The sequence below is a fragment of the Sipha flava genome, unplaced genomic scaffold (genome assembly GCF_003268045.1).
Source record: "Sipha flava isolate LNK unplaced genomic scaffold, YSA_version1 624_pilon_pilon, whole genome shotgun sequence".
NCBI lineage: Eukaryota > Metazoa > Arthropoda > Insecta > Hemiptera > Aphididae > Sipha > Sipha flava.
The window spans coordinates 42,497-68,726 of NW_020273602.1; the positions used below are offsets into that span (position 1 = coordinate 42,497).

The window sequence follows — 26,230 nt, forward strand, 5'->3', positions numbered from 1 at the left end:
TTTTTCTGTTAGTTTACAAGATACAACATATATGAAAAAATAGAACTCTGCTTAAAATTAGATGTTAGATGACTAATATGTATTAGAATTTCTGACATTAAGATAAGGATAAAAATACAATGAATAATAAAAAAATATTGTAAAATGACAATAATTATTTTATTAGAAGTGAACAATATTAATTTTAATATTAATAACAAAAATATTTATCAGGTAACTTAGTATGATTACTTTGCTCGATAAAACATAAAGCGACAGTAGTATACAACAAAAATTAGTAACTAAATGTATACATATAAAGGATAAAGCGGTATATATTGTGAAAAGTTGTGTGAAACATTAATACTGAAATTATAACAAATCCTGTCTTAGAATGTTAACCAATTGTTATAAACAGATTTTTGACTATATGAGTAAAATGCTTAACATAAATAATGTAATACATATTATATGAAAACAAATAATACATTTAGTAAAAATAAACTTAAATCATATACCTACATACTAATAGGAATTAAATAGTAAAACAAATAAACAAAATAAAACAATATTTTAAAACACATTAAGAATGGACAACATTTAAACAAGTGAATCGAAATAAAATAAATGCAAAAAAAATATCACATTTTCATTAAAGAATAATTGTGATGTTAAATTATTTACAATCACAGACTTAATACTTAGTAATTGGCGTCATTTGGTTTTAACTGGTTATTTTTAAATATTCATAAAGTGCACATTTATGTAATTACGTATAATATAATGTAACATATTAAATTAATATTAATATTAATATTATTTTTCGTTTTAAGTATAAATAACTATTTAAGAGAATTGTGAACAGTGCGAGAAAGTATGCAAAAATAAGTATTTAAGTAATATGAAACATACCAAAGTAGAGGCATTGATTTTAGATTATATTCTAAAAAAAAATAGTATAAGTTGTATTTATTAGAATGATGATCGTAAAGTTTAAACAATAAGTGTAAGTTGGTAGTAATCAAACTAAAAATAATAGCTTGATTATTTAATCAAGTATCATTATTCAATACATACACATAACAAATAACAATAACCTTAAGAGACATCATGACAAAAAAAAAGTAGTTGGTACGAAAATAACACTTTATGAATAATTTTAGTTAAGTTTTATAGAATATATAGTCATTAACATAAGTTTATTTGTATAGTTTATCTATTATACACAGTACATTTAATAATTTTGAAACTGGTGATCCAAGGTAAAATAAATAAAAGAATTGTAATACATTTTAAAATTTAACAGTGAAACTATCTATAAAACTGATGATTTATAATTTAAAAGTGAAAGTCCGATAAAATCTAAAATGAAAAATTTTAAAAATAAATTGTGATAAAACAGAAAATGATTCAACTGCAAAACATTTTATTTTAGTTTAGAAATAAACATATGTGTAGATTGATAAAAAAAAAATAACTGATTAATAAATATCTCTAATAAAATCACAAAGCGCTTTAAAAGTTTATACTATAGTCATGGTTTTTGATGATAATTTTATGTACAGTAAAAATATTATTGAGAAATTAATTAAAATATTTTAATTGAATTTATTTCCACACTGAGAAAGTCCAAATCCAAATAATATATTAATTTATTAGAAATAAAAGTAAAATTGTCTTTGTAATTTAGAAGGAAGTGTTTTTAGTTAGAAATGACGCAATAACCCACATATATAATAAATAGGTTTAACATAATATATTAATAAGAATTCCAGTTGCGAGTAGACCAGAGTATTGCAAATGTTGTTCCCGTCACATCAGCCATATCATTACAATGAGATAAATACCTTTTCAATAAGCTCCTATATCCATGGCCTATACTTATAACTGCATTACCTTCACCAGCAGCAGTCATACATATTACCTCTTGTTCATATGGTCTGAATACAGTGATAGGCCTAGCAGTATCCTGTTCAACAACAACAATACAACCCCAAGCTGTACCTATGTATAATTCATTGCCAACTGTACAAATACTAGTTATCTGAAATATGTTAAAAGTAATATTTTGGTGAGTTCTAACTGAAATAAAAATATTTTCATCTACAGTACTTGGCATTTTCCTGGACTCAATCGTTCTTCTATACTAATTGATTTTAGACTTTCTGAACATGGAATTAGTTTTGAACAATCCAACTTATTCATTATTTTTCTAGTAACTATATCCCATTGATAAACAACACAACCTGCAGTTAAAATAGTAAAAAATATAACTTTTTTATTATTGCATAGTATATTTCAACAAACCTGGGTGTACATAAGACCATACAAAATGATGATCATGGGAAGTGCTTAGTGAAATGACTTGTGTTTCTAAGCCTGTGTAATCAAAATGTTCAAGAACTTCATAATTGATTGCTACATTTTGTTTGATAGTGTATACTGATATACGTCCTTGATCTTCTCCACACCATAATTCACAAGTCCTAATTTTTTTTATAAATATTAATTAGATAATGTAATAAAATTTAAAAAAAAAAATTGTGTTTGGATAAATTTACTTATTACTGTCAACAGCTATAAAATCAAACAATACAGTTGAACTTCCAAGTTCACTCATTACAAAACTTCCTTCTCCCATGGTTGGTGCTAGGGGTGACATATCACTCCGCACAAGAAATATTCTTCCATTTTCCAAGCCTACTGCAACCCTATATCTATCTTTTAGGGTCACTATACATTTAACAACAACTTCTTGGTCATCCGTTATCAGTTTGTAGCTAAACATGTATTTGCTATCAATACTCCTGGAAATAAATCAATGTAGTATCAGACAGAAAAATAAGTTTTAATAATTAAAGCTTACGAGTAGGCATGAATTTGTCCTTCTGAATCTCCTAACCAAACACTATGATTATCTATTGTGCAAATGGCTGTAATTTTATGTGTTACATTTGTACTTCTGTAATGAAACCAATTTGTACTACTAAAAGCCAATCTGTCAAGTTTTCCATTAGAACAGGGCAACCATATTTCATCGCCGCTATTCTCATTATCTTCACCTATAATATAAAAATCAAAAAAATATGACTTACACTTCAAAAGTACAAAATAATAATGAATAAGTTGACATACATATTTATAGTCATGTTTTGTAAAAGCTAACATTTTTTTTTTTAAAGGCAATATATAATCTAATAAATAGTATATTGGATGAAGTATTAGTTTTAATAAAAATTATTTATGTTATAGTTTTGCTTTAGGAATTATGAGAAAAATATTACATACTAAGTGGTAATGGTACTCGAGTACAAGAAACTACATCAGCTGAATGATTTAGTGAAACTACATCATATAAATGAGTGAATTCAGGAGCTGACACAATAGAAACAATTTGGCTAGCTGAAGGACGTTCTTTTGGACTTTGTGACCAGCACACAGCCATTAAATCAAGCAAGTAGTTTGGATATGCTGTTTCCTTTAATAACAAAAAAGTTTTCAACTGTAGTGCAATATAGAAAGCAACAAAATAATAATAATGTATATGTTGGTTTCCTTACTCTATAAGTTAATGCTGGCCGATGTCCTTCTAGAATACTTTCTTTTACAGATTCATGATTTTCAAATGGTTGATGCATTGTTAAAAGTTCATAAACAAACATACCAAATGAAAAGCAGTCTACCTTTTCAGTGTACTCTTCTTCGCCATTGTATTTGATTATTTCTGGAGCCATAAATCCTTCTGTACCACCAAAACCTTTGGTACCAGATGGTAAAGATAAACGACTAATTCCTGTATTGAAATTGGTTAATAATTTTTGGTTAAAATTTAATTTTATTAAAATGAATGCTAACCATAATCTGCCATTTTAACATGCGTATTAACTGCATAAGGATCTTGAAATGGAACTGGAATAGACCAAACAAGAACATTTTCACTTTTTAAATCTCTATATATAATTCGTTGCTGGTGTAAATATTCTAATGCTTTAGCTATCTGAAATACAATCTGTTGTAGAATATGAGGATCTAATTTTGAACCAGATCTTCGATAGTTTCTTAAAATTTGATCTAATGCACCTATTGGTGCAAGATCAAGAATAAGTGCTAGTGGTTTAGTACAAACACCAATTAATGGAACAATATTTGGATGTTTTAAATTCAGCATTATGTTTAATTCTTGTCTTGCGCTACAATAAGATTTACAAGTATACTGGAGTGGATCACGATCCCACTTTACTTGAGCTCCCTATATAAAAAAAATAAAAATTAAATTTTCAAAATACATTTCAAATAATTCAATAATTAATATATATTTAATTAATTAATAGTCAATTTACTTTATAAGCTATAACAGCAGATTGACTAGCATTAGGTCCAGGTGGTACAGGCTGAAGCATTTTAATAGCAATTTGTATACTGTTACCAAGTTTTTTTCCTTTACAAACTCCTTTAAAAACAAATCCAAATGCTCCACGACCTAATAGTTTACCTCGGATAATATCTTCATCATTAATTACCAATTCTTTGCCCAAATCCAAAAATACCTAGAAAATGTTATGCAATTAAAGTAATTAATGTACATGTTCATATAAGAATAAAAATCATACAGTATCAGGAGCAACTTGTGCTAAAGGTAAGTCTCCATGCTTTGGACAAACAACACAAAGTTTATCTACTGAAGATGCAGCTAGAATACAATCTTCAACAATCCATCCATAGTGTATATCTCCTTCCTGATCGTTTGACACTAAAGGATGCCCATCAACAGATACTTTTCTACTTGATTGTGGACTAACATCATGTCCAACACCACTATCGCCGCCATCAGAACCATTGTAACTTTCTTGAGATTTACGCACAATATTTTTACCATACAAATCTTTCTTCAAAAATTCTTTAGAAATATGATCTATTTTGCTTGTACTATCATCGTCTTTCATATCAATTGAAATACTATCGGTTTCTACACTTCCAGCTAAACATCTTGGACATGGAACAAGTCTAGTAACTAAACATTTTCCTTCAGAGGTATGAACAAATCGGGTACCCAATGTTGGGTACCAGTCTTCTAAAAGTACATCTATATGGTCTACTACTAAAGCTAATAATTTTGCAGCTTGTACAGGAGATGGATCCAATACAATAGCTCTAAACCCTATGTCTTCTTCATCATTATTTTTTATTGGTTTTTTTATAATAACAGTATCTAAGGGTAAATAAGTTTCAAGAATAGAAGAAGTTTTTATTGGAATATCAAACCAAGAGGTTTCTTGGAAAAGCTGAAATCTAAGATGTCTATAGTTTATTGGAAAATTACGGTGTAATACTTCTTTCATACGAAATAATGTGATTTTATTTGCAAATTTTAATTCAATTCCAGTTTGCCATAATATCCAATCAAAATGAGTTTGAAAATCTGAGCACATAAAATCATCACCATTTACCTCAGTTGGCATAAAAATATGTCTTATTACACTAATAATTGTATCATCACTAAGTATGCGTGTAATTAGCCGAGACCAAAAGCCTGATGGAAAATATGACATAAGCAATAAACGGCGGACAGATACTTCTGGATCTGAACGACTAGTAATATGTTCTCCAATATCAACTAAATCTAACATTGGTTGACTTGAAGATCTTGTTTTTATATTACGAATTTTTGATTTTATAGGTACTTTGATAGATATTGGTTGTGCTCTTTGATCTAACATATCTTCTTCAGATGGTAAAAGAGATGGAATTAATAACGATCGGCTATCCCAAGTTAGAGCTACTTCAAATTTATTAAGCAAGTTAACAATATATTCTCTTGTACAAGTTGATGATTTCAATACAATTTGTAGGTCATCTAATTTCATTACTCCTGAACGAGCAAAAGGATTGATTTCCCTTATCGTTACAACGTGTGCCAACATATCACATAACCATTGTGGGTCTAAAAAATATAAATCTTTTAATGTTGCATCATCATAATGTAACAATACACCTAAAAATAAAAAAATAAAATTCTCAATAGTGATTTATATATGGAATACTTTTGTGCAACATACCATTTTCATGCAAGAACAAAATAGCTTGATTAAGTTCAGCCATATCTCGAAATGATTTATGATATCTTGATAACATTTCTGCATTTACTGCAGTTTTAAATTGATCTAAGTTTAAGACAGGATCTAAACCAGCTTGTCGTCTTTCAGATCCAATATGACTTACAATGTCTTCTAATGCTAAATATGTTGCTGGTACTCTCTGTTCCAATAAAAGTTCTTTACTTCCTACAAAATATTCAAGGTTTAATTTATAACTAAAACTGTTAAAATAATATTTTATCACTAGGTATAATATTTATATTAAGGGTTTGATATGGTACCAACATCCACAATTTTTTAAATCACAATATTTTCTAAATTTATAATTTAGGATTAAGAAAAAAAATTATATTATAAATTATTTAAAATCTTGACATACTATCTACAATAAATATTAAATATATTTATTAGGGTGTCCCTTATTTATTAATTTCATTATTTCTCTAGTCTCACCTACTTAATTTGTAAAAATTTGTAAAAAATTAACTATAAAAAGTTTCAAATCAATCTATTAAGATTAAACCGTGCCCACTTAAAGTTGAAATTTGAGTATATTAATACATTCGTAATTTAATGATATATTTTACATTTTTATATATATCTCATTTACAATTAGGAAAATTTAAATTTGTTACAGAATTTTTTTCAAATAAAATAAAATTGTCTAAAAGTTATGTTCTTACGTATTTCTTATTTATTATAATTTACAAGATATTTTGACTTTTGTATATGAAAGTACTATTTTCTCAAAATTTTATTACGAATTTTTATTAACTAAAATTGTTTTTTCAATGTTTCCTTTTTACAATCAGGATATAGTCTTCTGTGTTCTTGAATACATTGTAATAGCAACTCAGATTTCTTATCATCTTTGGTTAAACTTCCACGAAAATCTTCCATAAGTTCAACTGTTCTTTCTGCTGTATCATTTACTACATTTAGCAAGCATACAATTTCTTTCCTGTGTAAATAATTCATTTGAGTGTCCCATGTCCTTGGATCATCGGATCATCATTAAAAAAGTCTGTATTAATACCAAATCGAATTGCATACTGTTCTTAGATATAAAAGAGGCCAGTGTTTTTTCTAAAAAAAAAAAATAATTATTTTTCTATTAATAACCTTACGAATTACGTTACTAAATAACAAAAATGATAGTCATATACCTGAAAAATTTTCGCTAAAATCTTGAAATAATACAATAAGACGCTTAGTTTGTTGGATAATTCCATCATTGTTAAGTGACTGTAGCATTAATCTTTTAATTTCGTTAGCTAATGCTGCTGCTTCTTCTGTTAAGTACCATAAATGATAACTAATTTTTGTTATAGTGACTTTTGAAATTTTAGAATGTTCATTATCATATAGTTTTAAACATTTTATAAAATTTAAATTGTTTGCCGGTACTCTAGCTGGTGCCATACAGCTGAACCAAACTTTTAAATAAAATCGAACAATAAAAACACAAATATCACGAATAGCGTTTTTTTCAGAAGTTGATAATGAGTATTGATTTCGAAAAATATATATTTTAAAACAGTAAATAGCTCTACTCATCCAACGATCTTGATGCATTGCTCCTGGTGGACGTATTTCAAATTTGTTGTTCAAATTACCATTTAAAAAAATTATAGATAGCTCAAATAATTCTTTATAGTTATCTATGTAAAATTTATTTTGCAACATAGCTCGACAAAAGTGCAGGATATCATTTCGTGTATCTTCTAACGCAAATGCAACACTCAAGGTCGTCTATACCAGAAGTTGTATTTGTAATATCAATTTTATTCCAATTGTTTCGGAAGTTTTTGAATAGTGGAATATCAGGACTTGTTGTCGTATGAGGAAGTACAGTTTCAAAAACGTAGGTAGGTAAAGTAAATCTCTTCCCAATTTTTTCTCCAATAAAACGCTCTATATTTAAACCCGTGGTATCACAGCATAGAGCTTGAACAACATCTGTTACGCCCCAATTTTCTAATTCATAATAAATAGCATTAGCTTGTTCTTTTCCCGTTGATTTTTCCATTTTTGGGATACCAATAACCAAATCTTGTTTTTTACTGGTTAAAACAATCGGTAATCTATCAATACCTGAATCTCTGACATTTAATGTCGGTAGTATTTTTCCATCCCAGTGTATAGTAATATAATTAGGAATAGAACTTTGAAATTTGGTTTTAATTTTATTAGCGTGTTCAACCCGTAAAGCATCACGACATCGATGTATAGATGATTTATTTATAACCAAGTTATCAGTATTGTTACCCAAAGCTTCAGCTGTTGCTTGAATAATATAAACTGAATCCCGTACACTTAATTTACATCGATCCAATGCAGCAACAAGCTTTGGAGAAATGAAATTTGTGCGGCCCCTTTTTATTTTTAATGTTGTCATTGGTAAACGAGTGCATTGTGTATATTCAGAATCTGACGATGAACTAAAGGACATATCAGATAATAGATTTTGAATTTTTTATTTTATTTTCATTTTCGAGTAACTTTTTTTCTATACCACTAAGACAACCAATTCGACCAGGAATTCTTGATTTTTTAAAAATTGTTTGTCATTTTCAATTTTCATTATTAGCATGTGCAATATCAAATAAATTGTTGAGTTTGTTAATAAATTCTGTTTCTTTTAATTTAAATGAATCACCTACTTTTTGTGAATTTTTTTGTAGATCACGCCATTCTTCGTACAAGTTTAAAAGTTTATTAATTGAATTGCTCGGACAGGAATTCGAGGTTTTTTCCTAAAAAGATTGCACTCGCGAACGGCTAACGACTCACTTTCTCTCGTATTAAGTTTTACTGTTCTCATATTATAAAAAAATACTGAAAGCATTTGTCCAATAGACGGGAGTTTTGAACCTACGATTTGGGTAGATAGTGACTCAATCAAAAATATTTTTTCATGAGCTCGTAATTTTCTAGACATATTAACAAAAACACAAAAAAAAAAAATTTAACAACAAACGACGTATTCAACTAAACACGCATTGTAATGAACACCACTAAAAGATATTATTTACAAAAATCTATTAGATTCGTGGATCGTAATTCATATCGTTCTTATCTAGAGAAGTACGATAATATTTAACTGCACGATGTTTGTAATGATCAAATAATCTGATAATTTCTGTAATCGTGTGCATTGTGTATTTATAAAAATTCATAATCTAATTTTGAGAAAATGGTACTTTCATACACAAAAGTCAATATATCTTGTAACTTATAATAAATAAGAAGAAATATGTAAGAACATAATTTTTAGACAATTTTATTTTATTTAAAATATATTCTGTAACAAATTTAAATTTTTCCTAATTGTAAATGAGATGTATATAAAAATGTAAAATATATCATTAAATTACGAATGAATATACTCAAATTTCAAATTAAAGTCGGCACGGGTTCACATTAGTAGATTGATTTAAAACTTAAAACTGTATATTTATGCATATACACAAATTAAATGGGTGAGACTAACAAAAATGCAAAAAAAAAAAATTTTATAGTTTAATAAGTGACACCCTATTATTTATAACTTCTGCTACTAGAAATATATTTGGAAGACTTAGTGAATTGTTATTTATAGGTATATGTAATTTGTTTTAGAAATAGATTCTATAATTACAAATGAATATTACATTAAATAGTTTAAATTGTAAAATATATTTATATTATGTATTTTCAAACTTCTAGTATTTATTTTGATGTTTTAAAAATGTTACGTATTTCTTCCATTTGTTATTCAATATACCATGTAGTTAAAAGAATCGGAAAAATTAATTTTCTGTCCATTTAGCATATGAGCAACATAAGAATTTAGATATTTTATATTTCCTAAGTACCAATTCCAATTGACCTACTTATATAATTTTGAAAACTGATTTGTTATTAAGTATATTTAACAATGAATTTCCTAATTTTTAAATTTTTTTCTCCATCAATCCTAAAAAAGTTGACTGTACATTTTTTAAATTAAAATTTTTAGATTTAGAGTGAATTGAAAAATGTATTTTTAATTGATTTTAATGAGGTTTTTAATAAAGATAATTTAAAACATGAGAAAGTTGTTCATTCTGAATACTATGAATATTCTTTTAAATTAAAAATATTTAATTCACCGTTAAAGAATATATATATATATATATATATTAATTAAATATGTATTTACCAGGAGGTTTGAGACTGAACACTGTATCATAAATAATATTACATAAAAGCTTAATGTTATGTTTTGTTTTGCAACTTATTTCAATGGTATCCAACACTCTAGGCAAACCATACTTCTCTGCATCTACTATATTAATGAATCGGTCTCTAATAAGTTGTTGTAATAGTTCTGAATGGTATTCAGGAAATTTGGTACTGACATCATAGTGTGTACCAACAATTATTACTGGGGAGTTAGGTGCACGAGCCTGTTAAAAATAGTATTAGTTTTTATAAATAAATTCATGATTTGATTTAATTACCTGTATGTTAACTAGCCATTGTAAGATTTCTGCAATTCCTCGATGGCCATCTGTAATTTTCCATACAACAATGTACAAACTTCTTTTGGATAAAAAGTATTGATGTGTGGCATAATATTCATTTTGGCCACCAAAGTCCCAAGTTCTGAACATCACTGGACCATATTGAGAATTTCCTCTGATTTTTTTTTCATATACCCAATCACCAATATCAACACCAACTGTTGAAATATTGGTCCCTTTGCTAGTTTTTTGGTTTATATTTTTATTTCCCATACGTTTTGCCCAATGCTATAAGTATAAAATTTTATTTTAGCAACATATTTCTAAGTTAAAATTTATTTATCAAATGATAATATCTAACATCTACTGGTCTCTTTTTGTAGTTGCCTGTGCCTTCTTGTCTAAGTTGATCTAATAATGATGTTTTTCCAATTCCTTGAACTCCAACAATCATTAACTTCATACGAGCATATGGTTTAGCATCTTCAAGAACAGATTTCAAATAACCAATAACATCCATTGTTTTATACTTATTTGAATCTATCATAGATTTAAGTGGTTCTTGTAGGCTACAGCCTCTTGTGTTAAGATTCCACAACCGTGATAACAAACCCATTTGTGGAGGTAATTCTGTTACGTCTAGATAAACAAATGACATTAAGAAATAATCAGAAATAATAAAAATACATACTAAAATTTATAGTTTACCTTTATTTCCGCTTATATTTAATACAGACAAATTAATTAGTTCATTTATATTGATAGGAATTTCTTTTAATTGGTTGTTACTTAAATCCAACATACTCAAATTAGGAAAAATCAATTTTGATTTTGAATTTCCCAATAATGATCCTCCTGTATCCTAAAGAAAAGCATATCTATGATAAATAACTTTAAATGTAGTAATTAAAAGAATATTTGAATTGAATATGATACCCAATCATCCAATTCATCAGCTGAATCATTTGAAACAATAAGAAATCCATCATCATCAGTTGATAATTGAATTCTATTCAAACAATTATCAGCCAGCATTAGTGTTCTCAAATTTTCAAGCCTTAAATGACGTCTGTGAGAACATACACGGTTTAAAATATTTGCTCTTAATGACATTCTCCTACCTAAATGTAATGAATAAGGAATATAATATTTTGTTAATATTGTATAAGATTTTTAAACTAACTAGTTCGTATTTTTGAAGGTACAGTTGATTTGGGAACCTGTCCAGTTTCCAAACGATAACACAATAAGTTTTCTTGATCAGGTGTAGCTTCTTCTAAATTAATTTGTGGTAGGCTAGGCCAAACACATATTTTATTATGACTAAGATCTAATTGTTTAAGTGAACTGGGATATGATGTTATATAACTCATTGTTCTCAAACTAAAAAAAAAAAAAATGTACAAAACAAAATTTTGTAGTAGTATTTAATACTAAAATATAATCAAAATATATATTTACCAATTATAAGATAAGTTAAGCCGTGTTAAGTTTACAGCTAAACATGATAGTACAGGAGGTATAGAGCTAAATCTGTTATGTGATAAGTTTAATGAAGATAATTGTGAAGTGTTAGATTTAACTTCAAAAGCATCATCAACTCTAGCAATTTGTTCCATTATTTCAATAGTGCGATTCCAAACATTATGATGAATTAATGAAATACTTCTAAAATAATAATTTATTCAAAATAAATTAAAAAATAATGAAATATTGGTGTTTTAAATCATACTCATCAATATCATTAGCATCAATTTCTTTTACTTCATAGGCTTTATCTAATATAGGGATTCGCCCAACAGATTTTTCACGTAAACTTCTGGCTTCATTTTCTGATTGGGCATATGGAAGTTCTTTAATCAAATTAAAAGACATATTTAGATCTTTTAGTTTTGGTGCTCGCCACATTTGAAATGGTACAGAATGAAGTTTGTTGTTGGATAAATCAAGTGTAGTTAATGAAGGTAATCTGAATAACTCTTCAGGAACTTTATCAAGACGATTATCCTGATGGTTGTAATATTTATAAACCATTAATAACAAAATTATACATAAACAAAACATTAATATATAATAACATACTTGCAGGTAAAGTTCTTCTAGAACATTGGCAGTGTAGATGGATTTATATAGTCTAGACATTTTTTTACTTGTAGGAGATGTTACTTGACGTAAATCATTTGGATCAGGTAATATTTCAATTTTATTTTGAGCCAAATTTAAATACTTAAGACTTTGCAATTGAAAAATGATTGCTGGTACTTGGGTAAGTGAATTATTTGATATATCTAGTCTAGTTATAGCAAACAAAACAATTTCTCTACTTCGGGGATTCATTTTCAGTCTAGGATTGATGTGGAGAGCAGCGTCAATCTAAAAATTAGTTAGTTTACTTATATATTTTTTATATAAAGTTTAAGATTATGTTCTAATTAAAGACGACTTTTTGTATACTATTTATGTTTAAAGAATGGTTTTATAAACAAGCATTACTTATTTTCTTATTCACTGAGTATATTTTTAAAATAATGATTTTAATATAAATTAAAATAAAAAATATACATTTTTGTAACAAAAATAAATTTCAACTATTTTTCATATAATAATTTTATTATTTTGATAGAAATATATACATTATATTCAGAAACAAAATATGTTTTTGAAAATATCAATTATTGAATCAGTAGTAAATTAATAAAATGTATATTAGAATTTTGCTAATCTAGTACACAACATATTGAGAGATATTTATCTAAACTTTAAGTACTTTATTTAACTGGTATCACACCAAAATTTTAAAATGGGGTTTTTTTTTTACTTAGTTAAAAATAAAAAAAAAATTTGACATAAAAAAAAGTAAAACTAGAAAACCAAACAGTGATAAAAACAGTAAAAATATAATTGTTTTAAAATATATGATATAATTATTATTATTTAAAATTAAAATGAAAAAGACACTTTTAATTAAAAATAAAATTATCAAATAATAACTGTTATAAGTTATTAAATAAATTTTTATTAATAATATTTTGAGAATATTCTTACCAGCCACTGTGATTTTATGGATTCAAGTTTACAACGCTGACTATGCCAATTTATCATAACTGGAGTACTAGGAAATATATTACTGTAAGTTAAACTTGAAAGACCACCAAATTGTGAAGCAATATTATCTGTCATTGCTTTTTTATTGATTTTGTGTTCAGGATCAGCAAAAGCTTTAGTCCCAAGTAATGTAGTTATTAAATGTTGATTTTTGGTTATCATTGCAGCTGCAAGTGCTTTACAATCATCATCTCTAGCACCATATTTTAATAACAATTCAACAATGGATGTGTCTCCTTTACTACAAGCTATGGTCAATGGAGAAAACCCAGCTTCTCGTGTGTCATCATCCTTTTGCTGTTTAAATTAAATTGATAAATACATTAAGTTACTTTAGGATTTTACATATAAAAATAACATACTTTGTAATCAGTGCTTGGTTGTAAAGTAAGTAGATTAGGATCAGAACCATTTTCAAGCAACGCAATTACAATGTCTTTATGTCCATTTCGTACAGCAGCATGAAGAGCAGTTTCTGGGGCTTCTTCATTACAATATACATTTAGTTCAACTGGTTTTATATTTTTTTCATTTAAATCTGTTTCTTTAGTTAGATTTCCTCTGAGACGAGAAACTATTGACTGAATGCCTTCTGAAATACGGCTACGTTTTGACATATCATTATTATCATCTTTTATAGAAGTTCCATCAGCAGCACAAACCTGAAACAAGCATAAACAGTGTATAAAATCTATAATACACATACTTTTATGTATTATATATACTTTTATGTGTTCATACCTTTATTGCTTTAACTTGATATTTTAACAGTATGTCTACAATTTTTGAGTTCCCTAAGAGACAAGCTAAATACAATACTGTTTGACCATTGACATCTTTAGTATTTATATCAAATGGAACATCAAATTCCCAATTGTCTTTTCTACAGATGGATTAGTTTAAAATTTAATTTATAATATAAAATAATTTTTTTTAACTAAGAAATACCTTAATTTAATTAGTGTATTAGGATGATAAGGATATTTTAGTAAGAGATCTACAATATGAGTATTTCCATTTATACATGCCGCATGAATTGGCAACCATTTCTCTACAGTAGTTTGACGAATGAGATCAGGAAATTTCTGAAATACAAACAAGAAAAGTGGTTATTATAGGTAATTATTATTTTGTTGTTATTAAATAATAATAGTTATGTTATACACAAGCTATTAATAATCCTGAAATTATTAACGTTCTGAAATTTAATTGAAAGACTTTTTTATATTAAATTCAATTAAATCAAAATAATAATTAAATTTCAAGATGAAATTAATAATAAGTTTTATATACTAGTGTATTATATTTTATTAATCAAATCGGCATTTTCACTTTGGCATTATCATACCAATGAAAATTATATTAATATAAGTTACCAATATAAAAAACTATATGATAAATACCTGTTAAGTGGTTAAGTGGTGTTAATGAATTTGCCCATTCATAAATAAATAATTGTAAGTTTTTTTGATAAAAAATAATGTAATTTTAATTATTAAGAATATTAACTGGACATAAAAACTTCTGAAGTAGTATATTTACTGTATGTAACTTAATATTTTTAAATTTCATTAATATTTTTCAAGTATGTAGATTTCAGAAGATGGGTATCAAAATGTATAACAATTAATGAGTGTACATTACATATATAGTACAAATAAATGTTTTAATTTATTCATAGTACCTTAAGAATTATTTCAACAATATCTTTTTTTCCTTTAAAAGCAACAATGTAAAGAGGAGAATACCGAGTTATTGGATGTATTCTACCATCAGCTTTATGATCAAGTAACATTTTCACTATGTCTTTTCTCCCAACTTCACAAGCACTAATAAAAATAAATATTTTAGTTTATAATTAAAATAATAATAATAATAATGAATTGTAAATAATTAAGTTTAATACCAGTATAACAATGTGGTACTACCATTAGGTGCCATATTAACAATGAAATCTTCTTTTGACCCAAGTTCCAACAAAATTGTACGGGTTGCATTAAAATCTCCTCTGCAAATGGCATCTCGTAATGCCATATGAATTGTGTTTTGTGATTCTTCCCAGGAATCTTTAACAGAACATAGCAATATAACAGCATAAGTTTATATAATGTGAGTAAAATAATTATAAACCTTTATTTTTAATTAACTTTGTTTACTGTATTGCTTGTGTGTTTTCTTTTTTTTGAAAAAAAAAAAAAAAAATTTTCTTAAACAAATTCAAAGATATAAATTTTAATTTTTAGTAACATAATAGCTTACCATATTGACGTATTTCGTTTATAAAGTAGGCACATGCATCTATACCGGTTTCTGTTTTAAGACATTTGTTTGTAAATAGATCACTAGGGGTGAGCCAATTAAACATTTTCGTATCATCACAAATTCGCAAACACTGTTTCGACTTAATGACAAAGACGAATGATATTAATACATTTTCGTATAACTGACAACTATTATAACCAAAGAAGGGAAAGAAAATAATAATAGAAATTTCTACAACAGTCTTTAAATGTGCCGTGACTGATTCAGCATGAACAAAGGACCTTGTACAACGAATCAAAACCTAAACTCCAATTACCTACTATTTAGTATTGTAATAAAACGTGTGGCTTACATATTTCAAAGGGAAACCGAAAAATATACACACATTCACTTACAAAATATTTCGTACAAAAAGACATTTCCAAATTGTTATTGATACAAAATAACTACATAAAAGAAATAAACGTGTTAAGTATTTTAAAACATTTATGGAATCTGTATAAATTAAACAGTTAAAACATTTGTAAAAATAATTAATATTGTAGGTAAAAATATTATTTGATTTAAATATTTGAATACAATTTAATATAAATGAAATTTTTATTTTGTCGATATTGAAGATTACTATATTATATTTCCTTCATGGAAAACGGTTATAATGTGATTAACTGCATGAAAAACTAACAATTCCGATATGGTGTTGGTTCTAACTTAAAACTTCTGACAATGATTGAATTACATAAAAAAAATGACTAATTCAGGTAGTTATTGTTACTTTTAAGGCTACTAAATTTCATGTAGAATTACATAAAAAGGAAAACACACGAGATCTATGATACCCATATGTATATATAATACAATACATAATGGTAATATTATTATTTGCATTTGCTTGAACAAAAGAACATTTACGTGTTTTACTAATGTCTGTCAAAAATAGCAATTTTTAATTTAATATAAACTAGAATAAGAATTCTTTCGTGTTTCGAATAATTAGTATTTATTAATAAAAAAACCAGAGCAATTTTTCAAGTTAGACTGTAAATTATTTACTTAATTATATAATGAAACTTAAAATGTTTACAGAAAAATATAGAAAATGTAATAAATAAAACTCACAAAAAATAGTTTTAACAAAATCAAATATAAGCTGAATAATATTATTTAATAATTTTAATGTCTTACTAAGTGATAACTTTTTGATCAGAATCACGATTATAAAAAATTATAATCGTAAACTGAATAAACGTATGTGTTTTTTAGATCTCATTTTTTAAACGTATTTTTAAAAATTACTAAGTTAAAAATTATAATTTGTTATGATTAAAAATAATTCTTTTACAAAGTTAAAGTGTGTAATGGGTATAGTGAAAAAAAAATAGACTGTTGAAAAAAATCTCGTAAAATTCTACTTTTAGAACTAATAATGAATGATAAATATTAATAAAAATGGATACCAATTACCAATAATAGAAATATCTAACTTAAGTTAAAAGAAAAAAATATGAATCAAGGTTCGTAGAACAGGTAAAATCTTATCTTAAATTTAGATTTCAAACACTAAATCACATTATTAACAGTTTTTAAATCGTATTATAATTTTTTTTTTTTTTTTTTTTTATTATAAAGAACAAGGCCTCGACAACATAGGTCATTGGTCGCAAATGATGATTACACATTAATTATTACATTATAGGTAAATAATTATAAATATATAGTAGGTAACAAAACAATAAGAATTAGATGCGAAAGAAGCAAAATACAGAGAATAAAAGTTAAATGGTTTTGTATAAATTGGTGTCTCTTATAAAACTTAGTGTACTGTTGATATTTTGAGGTTCATTGTTGAGATATACGGCGATGCTACTTGGAATGTTGTGTTTAGTTCTTTCTTCATTATATTGGCGGCATTCTAAAAGGAGATGTTTGATGGAGATATTGGATCCGTAGGTGATGTATGGTTCTGAGTCTGTTTTGTCCACGAGGTGTTTGTGGGTATGCCAGGAGTGTCCAATCCTTAAGCGGGTTAGAATTACTTCCTGTTGTCTAGTTATGTTTGATGGGTTAATCCATCTATCGGTGGTGGGTTTAATCTCTCTTAATTTGTTGTCCCTCAGAAAATGCCATTCCTTACGCTATAAGTTTGTTATGATATTTTTGGCTTCTCTTTTAAGATCATTTTTAGAAGGCAAGTTCAATACTTCGATGGTTTGATCACTGGTTGCTTGTTTTGCCATCATGTCTGCTCTTTCGTTACCTTCAATTCCGGTGTGGCTAGGAATCCATGTTAGTGTTATAAGTTTATTAGTATTGTTGAGAAGATTAATAATATTATTGGTAATTTCGTTATTTTTTTGGGGGTTTTGGATACTTAAAAGTGTACTCAGAGAGTCGGTTAGTATGTTGAAGGTGTTGTTAGGCATTTCCTTGATTATATGGATTGCTTTTTGGATCGCTAAGGCTTCTGCGGTGAAAATGCTGTTTAGGATAGGTAATCTAAATTTGTATTCTGAACCATTGATTATTATTGCGAATGCAATACTGTTTTCGGTTTTGGATGCGTCAGTAAAAACTAATACCTGATCTCTGTTTTTTCTTTAAAAAGATTTCTAAATAACTGGGGGGCGGTGTTTCCTTTGTTGTTTTCAGCAAAGCTAAAATCAATTTCAAAATTATTTGGTCTCCAAGGTGGTTTAGTCAGAATTTCGGATTTTATTATATGTTTTGGGTTTATATTATGGGCATTAAAAAAGTTTTCAATCCATCTGCCAATTGGTTTGCTTATGTTGGTCTGTAGATAATATACATTATTGTATCTTTTGTCGAATAAGGAATTATAGGTCGGGTTGTTTAGATATGAGGCTATTTTGAATGCGTATTGTAGTTCGAGTAATTTGCGTCTTTTTTTTAGGGATATCTCCCCGGTAATGCATAGAAGACTTTTGATCGGGCTGCTTTTAAATGCACCTGTTATTAGGCGTAGATTGTTATTTTGAATTGTTTCGAGTTTTTCTAGACTTGTTGATTTTGCACTGCCGTATATGATAGCACCGTATTCTATTTTAGATCTAATTAGTGTTTTGTAAACATTGTGAAGAATTTTACTTTGAGCACCCCATTTGTTGTTCGCTAGTATTTTTATTATGTTGGTGGTTTTGGAAGTGTTTGTTTTTAAGACTGAAAAGTGCTTGTTCCAGTTCAGTTTGTTATCGAAGGTCATTCCAAGGATTTTGATGTTATTGACTAAGGGAATAACTACATTGTCGAGTTTTATTTCTGGTTTAAGTGCTCTTTTTGTTTTCTTAGAAAATCTATGCATTTGGATTTAGTTGATGAAAATCTGAAACCATTTTTTTTGCTCCAATCATTTATGATATTTACACTAAGCTGGATGTTTTCTAAAATGGATTTATTATTTTTGCCTTTGCAGTGTAAATTTATGTCATCGGCAAAAATGTTGACATATGTGGGCAGTTTTATTATTTTGGTGACTTCGTTGATTGCAATTAAGAAAAGTGTAACACTAATGGAGGAGCCTTGTACCACTCCATTGACTAGAGTGAATTCTTCAGAGAGCGTGTTGTTAATTTTTACAATGAATGATCTATCTGATAAGAAATGTTGTAGATAAGCATGAATGTTGCCGTGGATCCCCCAGTTGTATAAAGTTGTGAGCACCTTGTACCGCCATACGGTATCATAAGCTTTGCATATGTCCAGACATATAAGTATCATACTTTGTTTCCGGAAACCAAATAGTTTTTCCTCAAGTAGGTTTTTTTTTTCCCAGGTACCAACTGAGTCTGTTATTTATTATTCTTTCTAATAATTTACTTAATGCACATAGGAGCGATATAGGCCGATAACCTTCAGTGGTATGTTGGTTATTTGACGATTTTGGGATGGGGATTATTGTTGCTTTCTTCTATTGTTTGGGGAATTTGTTGGTCAGATAGAGCTTGTTGAATATTTTTAATATTAAGTTAATTCCTTGGGTAGGTAAGTGTCGTATAAAGTCTATAGGAATATTGTCAGGACCACAACTCTTGCTTTTGGATTTATTGAGACTTAACATTATTTCGCTAATAGTAATTTAATCATTTAATGCTCTTAGGTCTTCATCTATGAGCGAGAACGCTTGCGGTGTTTTAAATATATTGTAATCCTCATTATCTTTTTTGTGTACTAGGAAAAGTGGGTCTAGTGATGAGTTATTGCTATTTTCTTCAAACTTACGACCAAGTTCATTTGCTATGTCTATAGATGCTGTTAAGTTTAGGGTATTAGTTTGTAAAAATTTGATGTTTTTGTGTACTGGTTTATTTTTTATTGCTTTAATTTTTCCCCAAACTTCGGATGGGGGAGTAGAGGTTGTTAATGTTTTAGTAAAGTGCTTCCAAGCTAGTTTTTTGCTATCAATAATGGTTCGTTTGGCTATAGCTCTGAGTCTTTTAAAATCAATTAAGTTGAATATATTTTTGGTTTTTTTGTATTTGTTATAGGCTTTTTTTTGTTCCTAATAGATATATCACAAGCTTTGTTCCATCAGGGGACCGAAGGGTTTTTTCCTTTGTATCGTGTAATTCCTATTGATTTGGAGGCTGAGGTTAAAATAATATTTTCGAGAGTTGCAAGTGTTACTTCGGCATCTTCATTTTCGGGTATAAACAATTTATCTAATTCATAGTTGGTTAATTGTGTATACAATTCCCAATTTGGGCTTTTTAGATTCCATTTAGGGGGGGGAGTTCGTAGAGTTCCACGTTATTACGATACTTAATGTTAATAATGATGGGCCAGTGGTCACTACTATATATTGCTGGTATTACTTTCCATTCGGAATTGCAACCTATTGAGGTAGACGATAGAGTTAGGTCGATTGAAGATGTATTGCCTGAAGCTGTTGTTAAGTATGTGTCATTTCCATCATTTAATAACATAATATTAGGGTTATCCAGAATTGTTTCAATGATACGACCTCTGGCGTCAGTGTGTTGAGAACCCCACAGACTGTTATGGCTATTAAAGTCACCAAGTAAAAAAAAAGGTGTTGGAAGTTGATTTATTATATCTTGAATATCATTTAGGTTGAATTTAGTGAGGTTAGGTAAATAGATGTTACATATTGTTAAGTTTTCTTTGGCTTTTAATCTGATTGCAATTACTTCCAGATGGGATATTATTGGTATTTCTTGTACTGGGTACGAAGTGTCCTTAAAAATGGCAACTCCCCCACTGGCCCTGCTGCAGTTAATTCTATTTTTGGTGAAAACTTGGAAACCTTTAATGTTGGGCAATGACTTGTGTGTAAAGTTGGTTTCTTGTAAGCAGCAAATAATATTGGGGTTTTGTGTGTTGATTAAAATTTTGATTTCGTTGAGTCTATTGAAGAAACCATTTACATTCCATTGGAGGATATTAATATTTGAGTTGTTTGTTGAAATTGTATTAAATGTATTTTTACTATTCATTTTTTGATTTTTTTTTTTTTTAACTAATGCGGTAGGAAAGTGGTTTGTTTTAGTTTTATGTGTCTGAATTTAACTGTTTGTCTAGATATGTTTTGAATAATTCGTTATGCAGACGCGTAAAACATATTTTACTACTGTTGCGAACATACATAAATGTAGGTTCTTACGACTACCAATACATGGGGTCCACATAAATAACATTGGGGCTTGCATTATAATATACATTCTTACCCACGCAAATACAAATTACACTATATGTGAAAACACCATGATATCTACGTGGTGGACATACATAATATATGCCCTTGTGAATATCCAAATCTTACAGAGGAGTCACATACAAATAACTTGTTGCAAAAACCGAAACAACATCAGGACGTGCCTTCACAAGGTAATAAAATTGGCATCGGTTGCAAATGACCGAAACAATATAAAAAACATTTCCTTAAATGTATTATAAAATTGGCTAGTAGATACTTTTCGAAGGGGGTCTAGAATATTAATATTAACATCAAACTATGTCCGGGTCAAATATCCCATAGGAACGGAGTATATAAGGTAGTCCCGAACAGACTATTAGGCAGATGTGGTTTACAGGTACAGTCGCAAGCACCTTCACGCCACATTATTTCTTAAATTAATGTTTTGTACTAAATAAACAGTTTGAATTACAATTGAGTATTTTTATTGAAGTATTATCCTTAAAAAACTTAACCATCAATTACTATTGAGCGACGGCACGCAACACTACTATTTGATTGAAGTTTAGGTCTGACTTTTTCAATTATATCTATCATAGCTTTTATCGAAATGTTATACTGTTCGAGTATAAGTTCTGGATCTGGGTCACATTGTATTTTTTCGATTATATCTCTGAACTGTATGTAATTGATTGGTAATTTCTTATTATTGTCAACAAAACTTTTAATTGGTAATAAATGTGTATCAATGTTTTCTATGAAATTTTCAGTCGCGGGAGTTAATTGTTTTTTTTTTAGGGTTAGTTTTATGTGTTTTGATTTGGTTTGGTGATGGAGTCACCTTGTTTGATATTGTTGAAGCCGACAATGTGGGCGATTGTGTTGAAACTGATCTTTTGGTATTTGGAAGTGGTTCTGTCTCAATTGGTTGGTCTTTATTGTCGGTTTGAGAGTGGTCCATTGGTTCGTAAAAATCAAATTCCGAATCTGGATGTACAGGTGTTTTAGGTTCGTCTAATTTTAACTGAGTTTGGGTATTTGACACAGGGCTAATATTAATTGTCTCAGAGGTTTTAAGCTCATCTGCTTTGGGGCAATTGTTTGAAGTATGTCCGATTTTTTTGCATAGAAAACAGGTTAATTCGTCATTAGAAAGAAATATCCGATAGTTTGCGTTTTCGAAATTGATTGGTATGGAGCTAGGCATTTTGTTTTCGTCATTAGGTGATATATACATTTGGCGTCTAAAACTGAATATGTGTGTAAGACCTTCAATGTGAAGACCTGCGCGTAAAAATGATATAGGACTGGTGGGTGTTATGTTGTGTTCTTTAAGTGCTTCTATTATTGTTTCGTGTGGTACATTGGGGTATACATTTGCAAGGATAATTCTTTTGTCCGGATTGTATAGCTTTCTTAATTTAATATTTTGACCTTGCACTACTAAATTTTCGTTGTCTTTAATTAATTTATTAGTTAGGTCTTTTGTCGATAAGAAGATACACATTCGTTTTTTTGATATTTTGGACACGAAAATAATGTTTTCTGGTTTGATTATTTTTCCTATTTCAATAATGTAATCTTTTAATTGTATTTCTTCGTTTTCTATGTCAAATATAATAGCCTGATCTTTTTTTGGAAACGGATTTGGATTTAGTGTTTCTTTGAAGGTTTTATTTTTGGTTACAATATTTTGATGTGTTAAATTGTTTTCCATGTTTTTTGAGGTGTCAGGAACGAGATTTTCGGTTAATTGTTTTGGTGAAGAAGGTGGCATGTTTGATTTAGATGTTTGATGTTTGATCTGGTTTAGTATAGACATTTTATGTTGGGTTGAATTGGAGTTAAATCACCGCGCGACGGCGGTAATTTAATTGGTTTGTTCTATAATTTAGTAAGATATAGGTATATGTGTATATTAAATTACATATTACCTGTGATAAGTGTCGACCTTGATGTTATATAACGTGCTAACGACAGCTATAAAGCGATAACGGACACAAAGGCAACACACGTGCTGCTTGTACGATAGCGGGACACGAACTGGTTATTATAATTGTAAACATATCAAGTAGACCTCAAAATCAAATTTAGATATAAAAATATTTTAAGTAGGAGTGGTGTATAAAACCTAAATGTTTAATCGAGGTGTTCATAGTATTACAAAAAAAGAACAAATAATGTTATTGAAAATTACATGAAAATAAAAAATGTACCTACGTACAAATGTAAAATTCCAAGAAATATTTTTTTTATTAATTTGTATATTATGTTAATCGATTCCTAAATTAAATTTTTTTTAATAATATTTGGTAAATTTTATTAAACAGATTCAAAATACAATTAAAAGTACAGTAACATAAATATAATAGATAATTTAAAACAAAAATTATTTAATGTGTACATGGGAACTAAAAATGTTTGATTTTTTTTTAAATTTTATGTAATTGGATATAAATCAGTGATGGGAAAAATCCGGATTCGCTGAAGTTTGAAAATCCGGATTTTTGAGGTTCAAAATCCGAAATCTGGATTTTACTGTAAACCCAGATTTCGGATTTGAAAACATTGAATTAGTATTCTTTCAAGAATTATTTATAGAAAATACAAAATAATTAAACATTCTTAAAATTAACCATATTTTAACATAACCTAATTAAGAATCTCACATACAAGTTTTTGTGTAATATTAAATATATAAGTCGGATATCATAAAATACATTTTAGTTATTATTAGTTTACCATTATTTTCTCCAAAAATAATGGTACGCAAGACTTGAACTGTCTACCGATTATTAAGATATCTTATTTAGACCACCATCATCTTGTCTGAGAATTAAAAAACGACTAAAAATTGGTGTAATGAAAGTTATATGATTAGAATACAGAAATTTGTAATAATAAACCCAAATCTCGGATTTTCTAGCCTGAAATCCGAAATCCAGATTTGACAGATTTTCGAAGAACCCCGATTTTATTCCCATCACTAGTGTAAATAGGTACATAAGATTTTCGAAAACGTAGCAAATCATGGAATATTTATTTTCCAAAAAATAAAAACAAACTACTTTATAAAGGTTTAATCAGTTAGGGAACTATTATCAAACTAAATAATTTTATGTGATTTCATTCGTGGCTCTAATGTATTATTAATATTAAGCGAAAAGGATTAAATTGTTAAGTTATACAAATTGGTTGTAATGCATTTAAATTAAAAAAACATGTTTTTAAGATTATCAACAACACTACTATGATCATAGATTATTATATTGGTTCAAAATACAATAAAATATTTTTTATTCGTAAAAATTAAAATGTATTTATAAGATTACCTGAAGCATCTTTCAATAATTTGATACAAGTAGTGTTTTCTGTATTGAGGGCTATATCCAGTGCTGTAAGTCCATTAGAGTCTTGCAACATTACATTTGCATTGTGATTTAAGAGAGTTTGGATGTTTTTTGGACATCCAATATATGCACTTATATGTAATGCAGTCTGTAAATAAAAAAAGATCATAAAGAATTTTTTAATTAAGTTATATTACTTATATTACCATTAATTAATATAAATTATTTAAAATATAAGACGTTTAAAAAAGGATAAGGTATATTTATACTACAAAAGAAAAAAAGAGAAAAAAATCTTACGAATATAATCCTATATTAATTATAATAAATGTGAAATACATGAAAAATGAATAAGAATTTTTAAAATTTGTAAGGAACTCTAATTTAAATTGTATTGAACTATTATACCAGAGGTTTTTGGTAATTACATACTCGCAAATCGCCACGAGATCCGCAAGGTGTATCGACAAGGGCTAAAATTAAAAAATTAAAATTCACTTTTAGAGAGTAACCAGCTGTTTTTTACATGTAATAGTGATGTGCATTACCACCGGCATTAAGTAATATTTCCAAACAACCAGAACCCTCATTTGAACATGCCGCATGAAGAGCAGTACGGCCCCACGAATCACGACTGTTGACAAATTTTTTATGTTCGTCATCTTTGAGAAGGTCTGTCAAGAAGTCTATGTTGTCCCATAATGCTACCTGCACGATCAAAACATGTTAAATCACAGTGCAGCAAGACAGGTGATAGATGTGCTGTCTATGGTTATATGAGAACCCTTTGGAATTGTTTACCTGATGTAACAGCCGTCCCGGGAAATCTTCGTCTTCGGCCATAGTTCCAAAGCGATTTCAGTGAGAAATATGCAGCCCGTCACAGCAAACATCTCACGACTGGCGTTTACCGAGCGGCTTACCTCGAAAAAGAAGCATTTTATTTGCACTTACATTACTGGTCTACAACACCCAACGCTGGCGCGTACACACACACACACACACCTGTGACAACAAAAACATTGTCAAAGCACACGAAACGCTACGGGACAGCAAAAGTTCGAACATGAATCGCGATGCATCGAATTTGATTTTATCAACGTTACCGTGTAATCACGCTGTCGTTATCAACGGGAAGTGGACCGCGACTTAGTCAGAACTACAGATGTGCACAACAACAGTATATTTTGATTTAAATTACGTCTACGGACCGATACCGTTGGGATATCGGTTAAAACGGTTAATACCAACCGAAAAAGGGATACGCACGTCCAGTGTTAC

At 28.3% G+C, this 26,230-nt stretch overlaps 1 protein-coding gene across 7 annotated transcripts; it reads right to left on the reverse strand.

The window, feature by feature from the left end:
* Positions 1 to 1,430: 1,430 nt before the first annotated feature.
* Positions 1,431 to 26,168, reverse strand: LOC112691503 (leucine-rich repeat serine/threonine-protein kinase 1). 7 transcript variants are annotated; one of them, XM_025565762.1, is made up of 31 exons: positions 26,056 to 26,168; positions 25,751 to 25,954; positions 25,498 to 25,657; positions 25,358 to 25,422; positions 24,932 to 25,097; positions 15,573 to 15,732; positions 15,351 to 15,495; positions 14,615 to 14,751; positions 14,408 to 14,549; positions 14,029 to 14,328; positions 13,607 to 13,963; positions 12,644 to 12,934; positions 12,294 to 12,568; positions 12,023 to 12,229; positions 11,745 to 11,944; positions 11,498 to 11,682; positions 11,270 to 11,423; positions 10,923 to 11,200; positions 10,559 to 10,849; positions 10,258 to 10,504; positions 6,036 to 6,260; positions 4,590 to 5,971; positions 4,320 to 4,526; positions 3,835 to 4,228; positions 3,540 to 3,772; positions 3,268 to 3,457; positions 2,846 to 3,041; positions 2,541 to 2,786; positions 2,287 to 2,465; positions 2,092 to 2,225; positions 1,432 to 2,023 (listed from the first exon to the last, which is right to left on the reverse strand). In XM_025565762.1, exons 2-31 carry the CDS (start codon positions 25,790 to 25,792, stop codon positions 1,739 to 1,741), a joined length of 7,473 nt encoding a protein of 2,490 aa, XP_025421547.1. In that variant the 5' UTR covers positions 25,793 to 25,954; positions 26,056 to 26,168; the 3' UTR covers positions 1,432 to 1,738. The 7 variants fall into 7 exon arrangements, with proteins under 7 accessions (XP_025421552.1, XP_025421547.1, XP_025421548.1 ...); XM_025565763.1 differs by having other exon boundaries at positions 26,016 to 26,168; XM_025565765.1 differs by lacking the exon at positions 26,056 to 26,168 and having other exon boundaries at positions 1,739 to 2,023; positions 25,382 to 25,422; positions 25,751 to 26,049.
* Between the last annotated feature and the right edge of the window lie 62 nt (positions 26,169 to 26,230).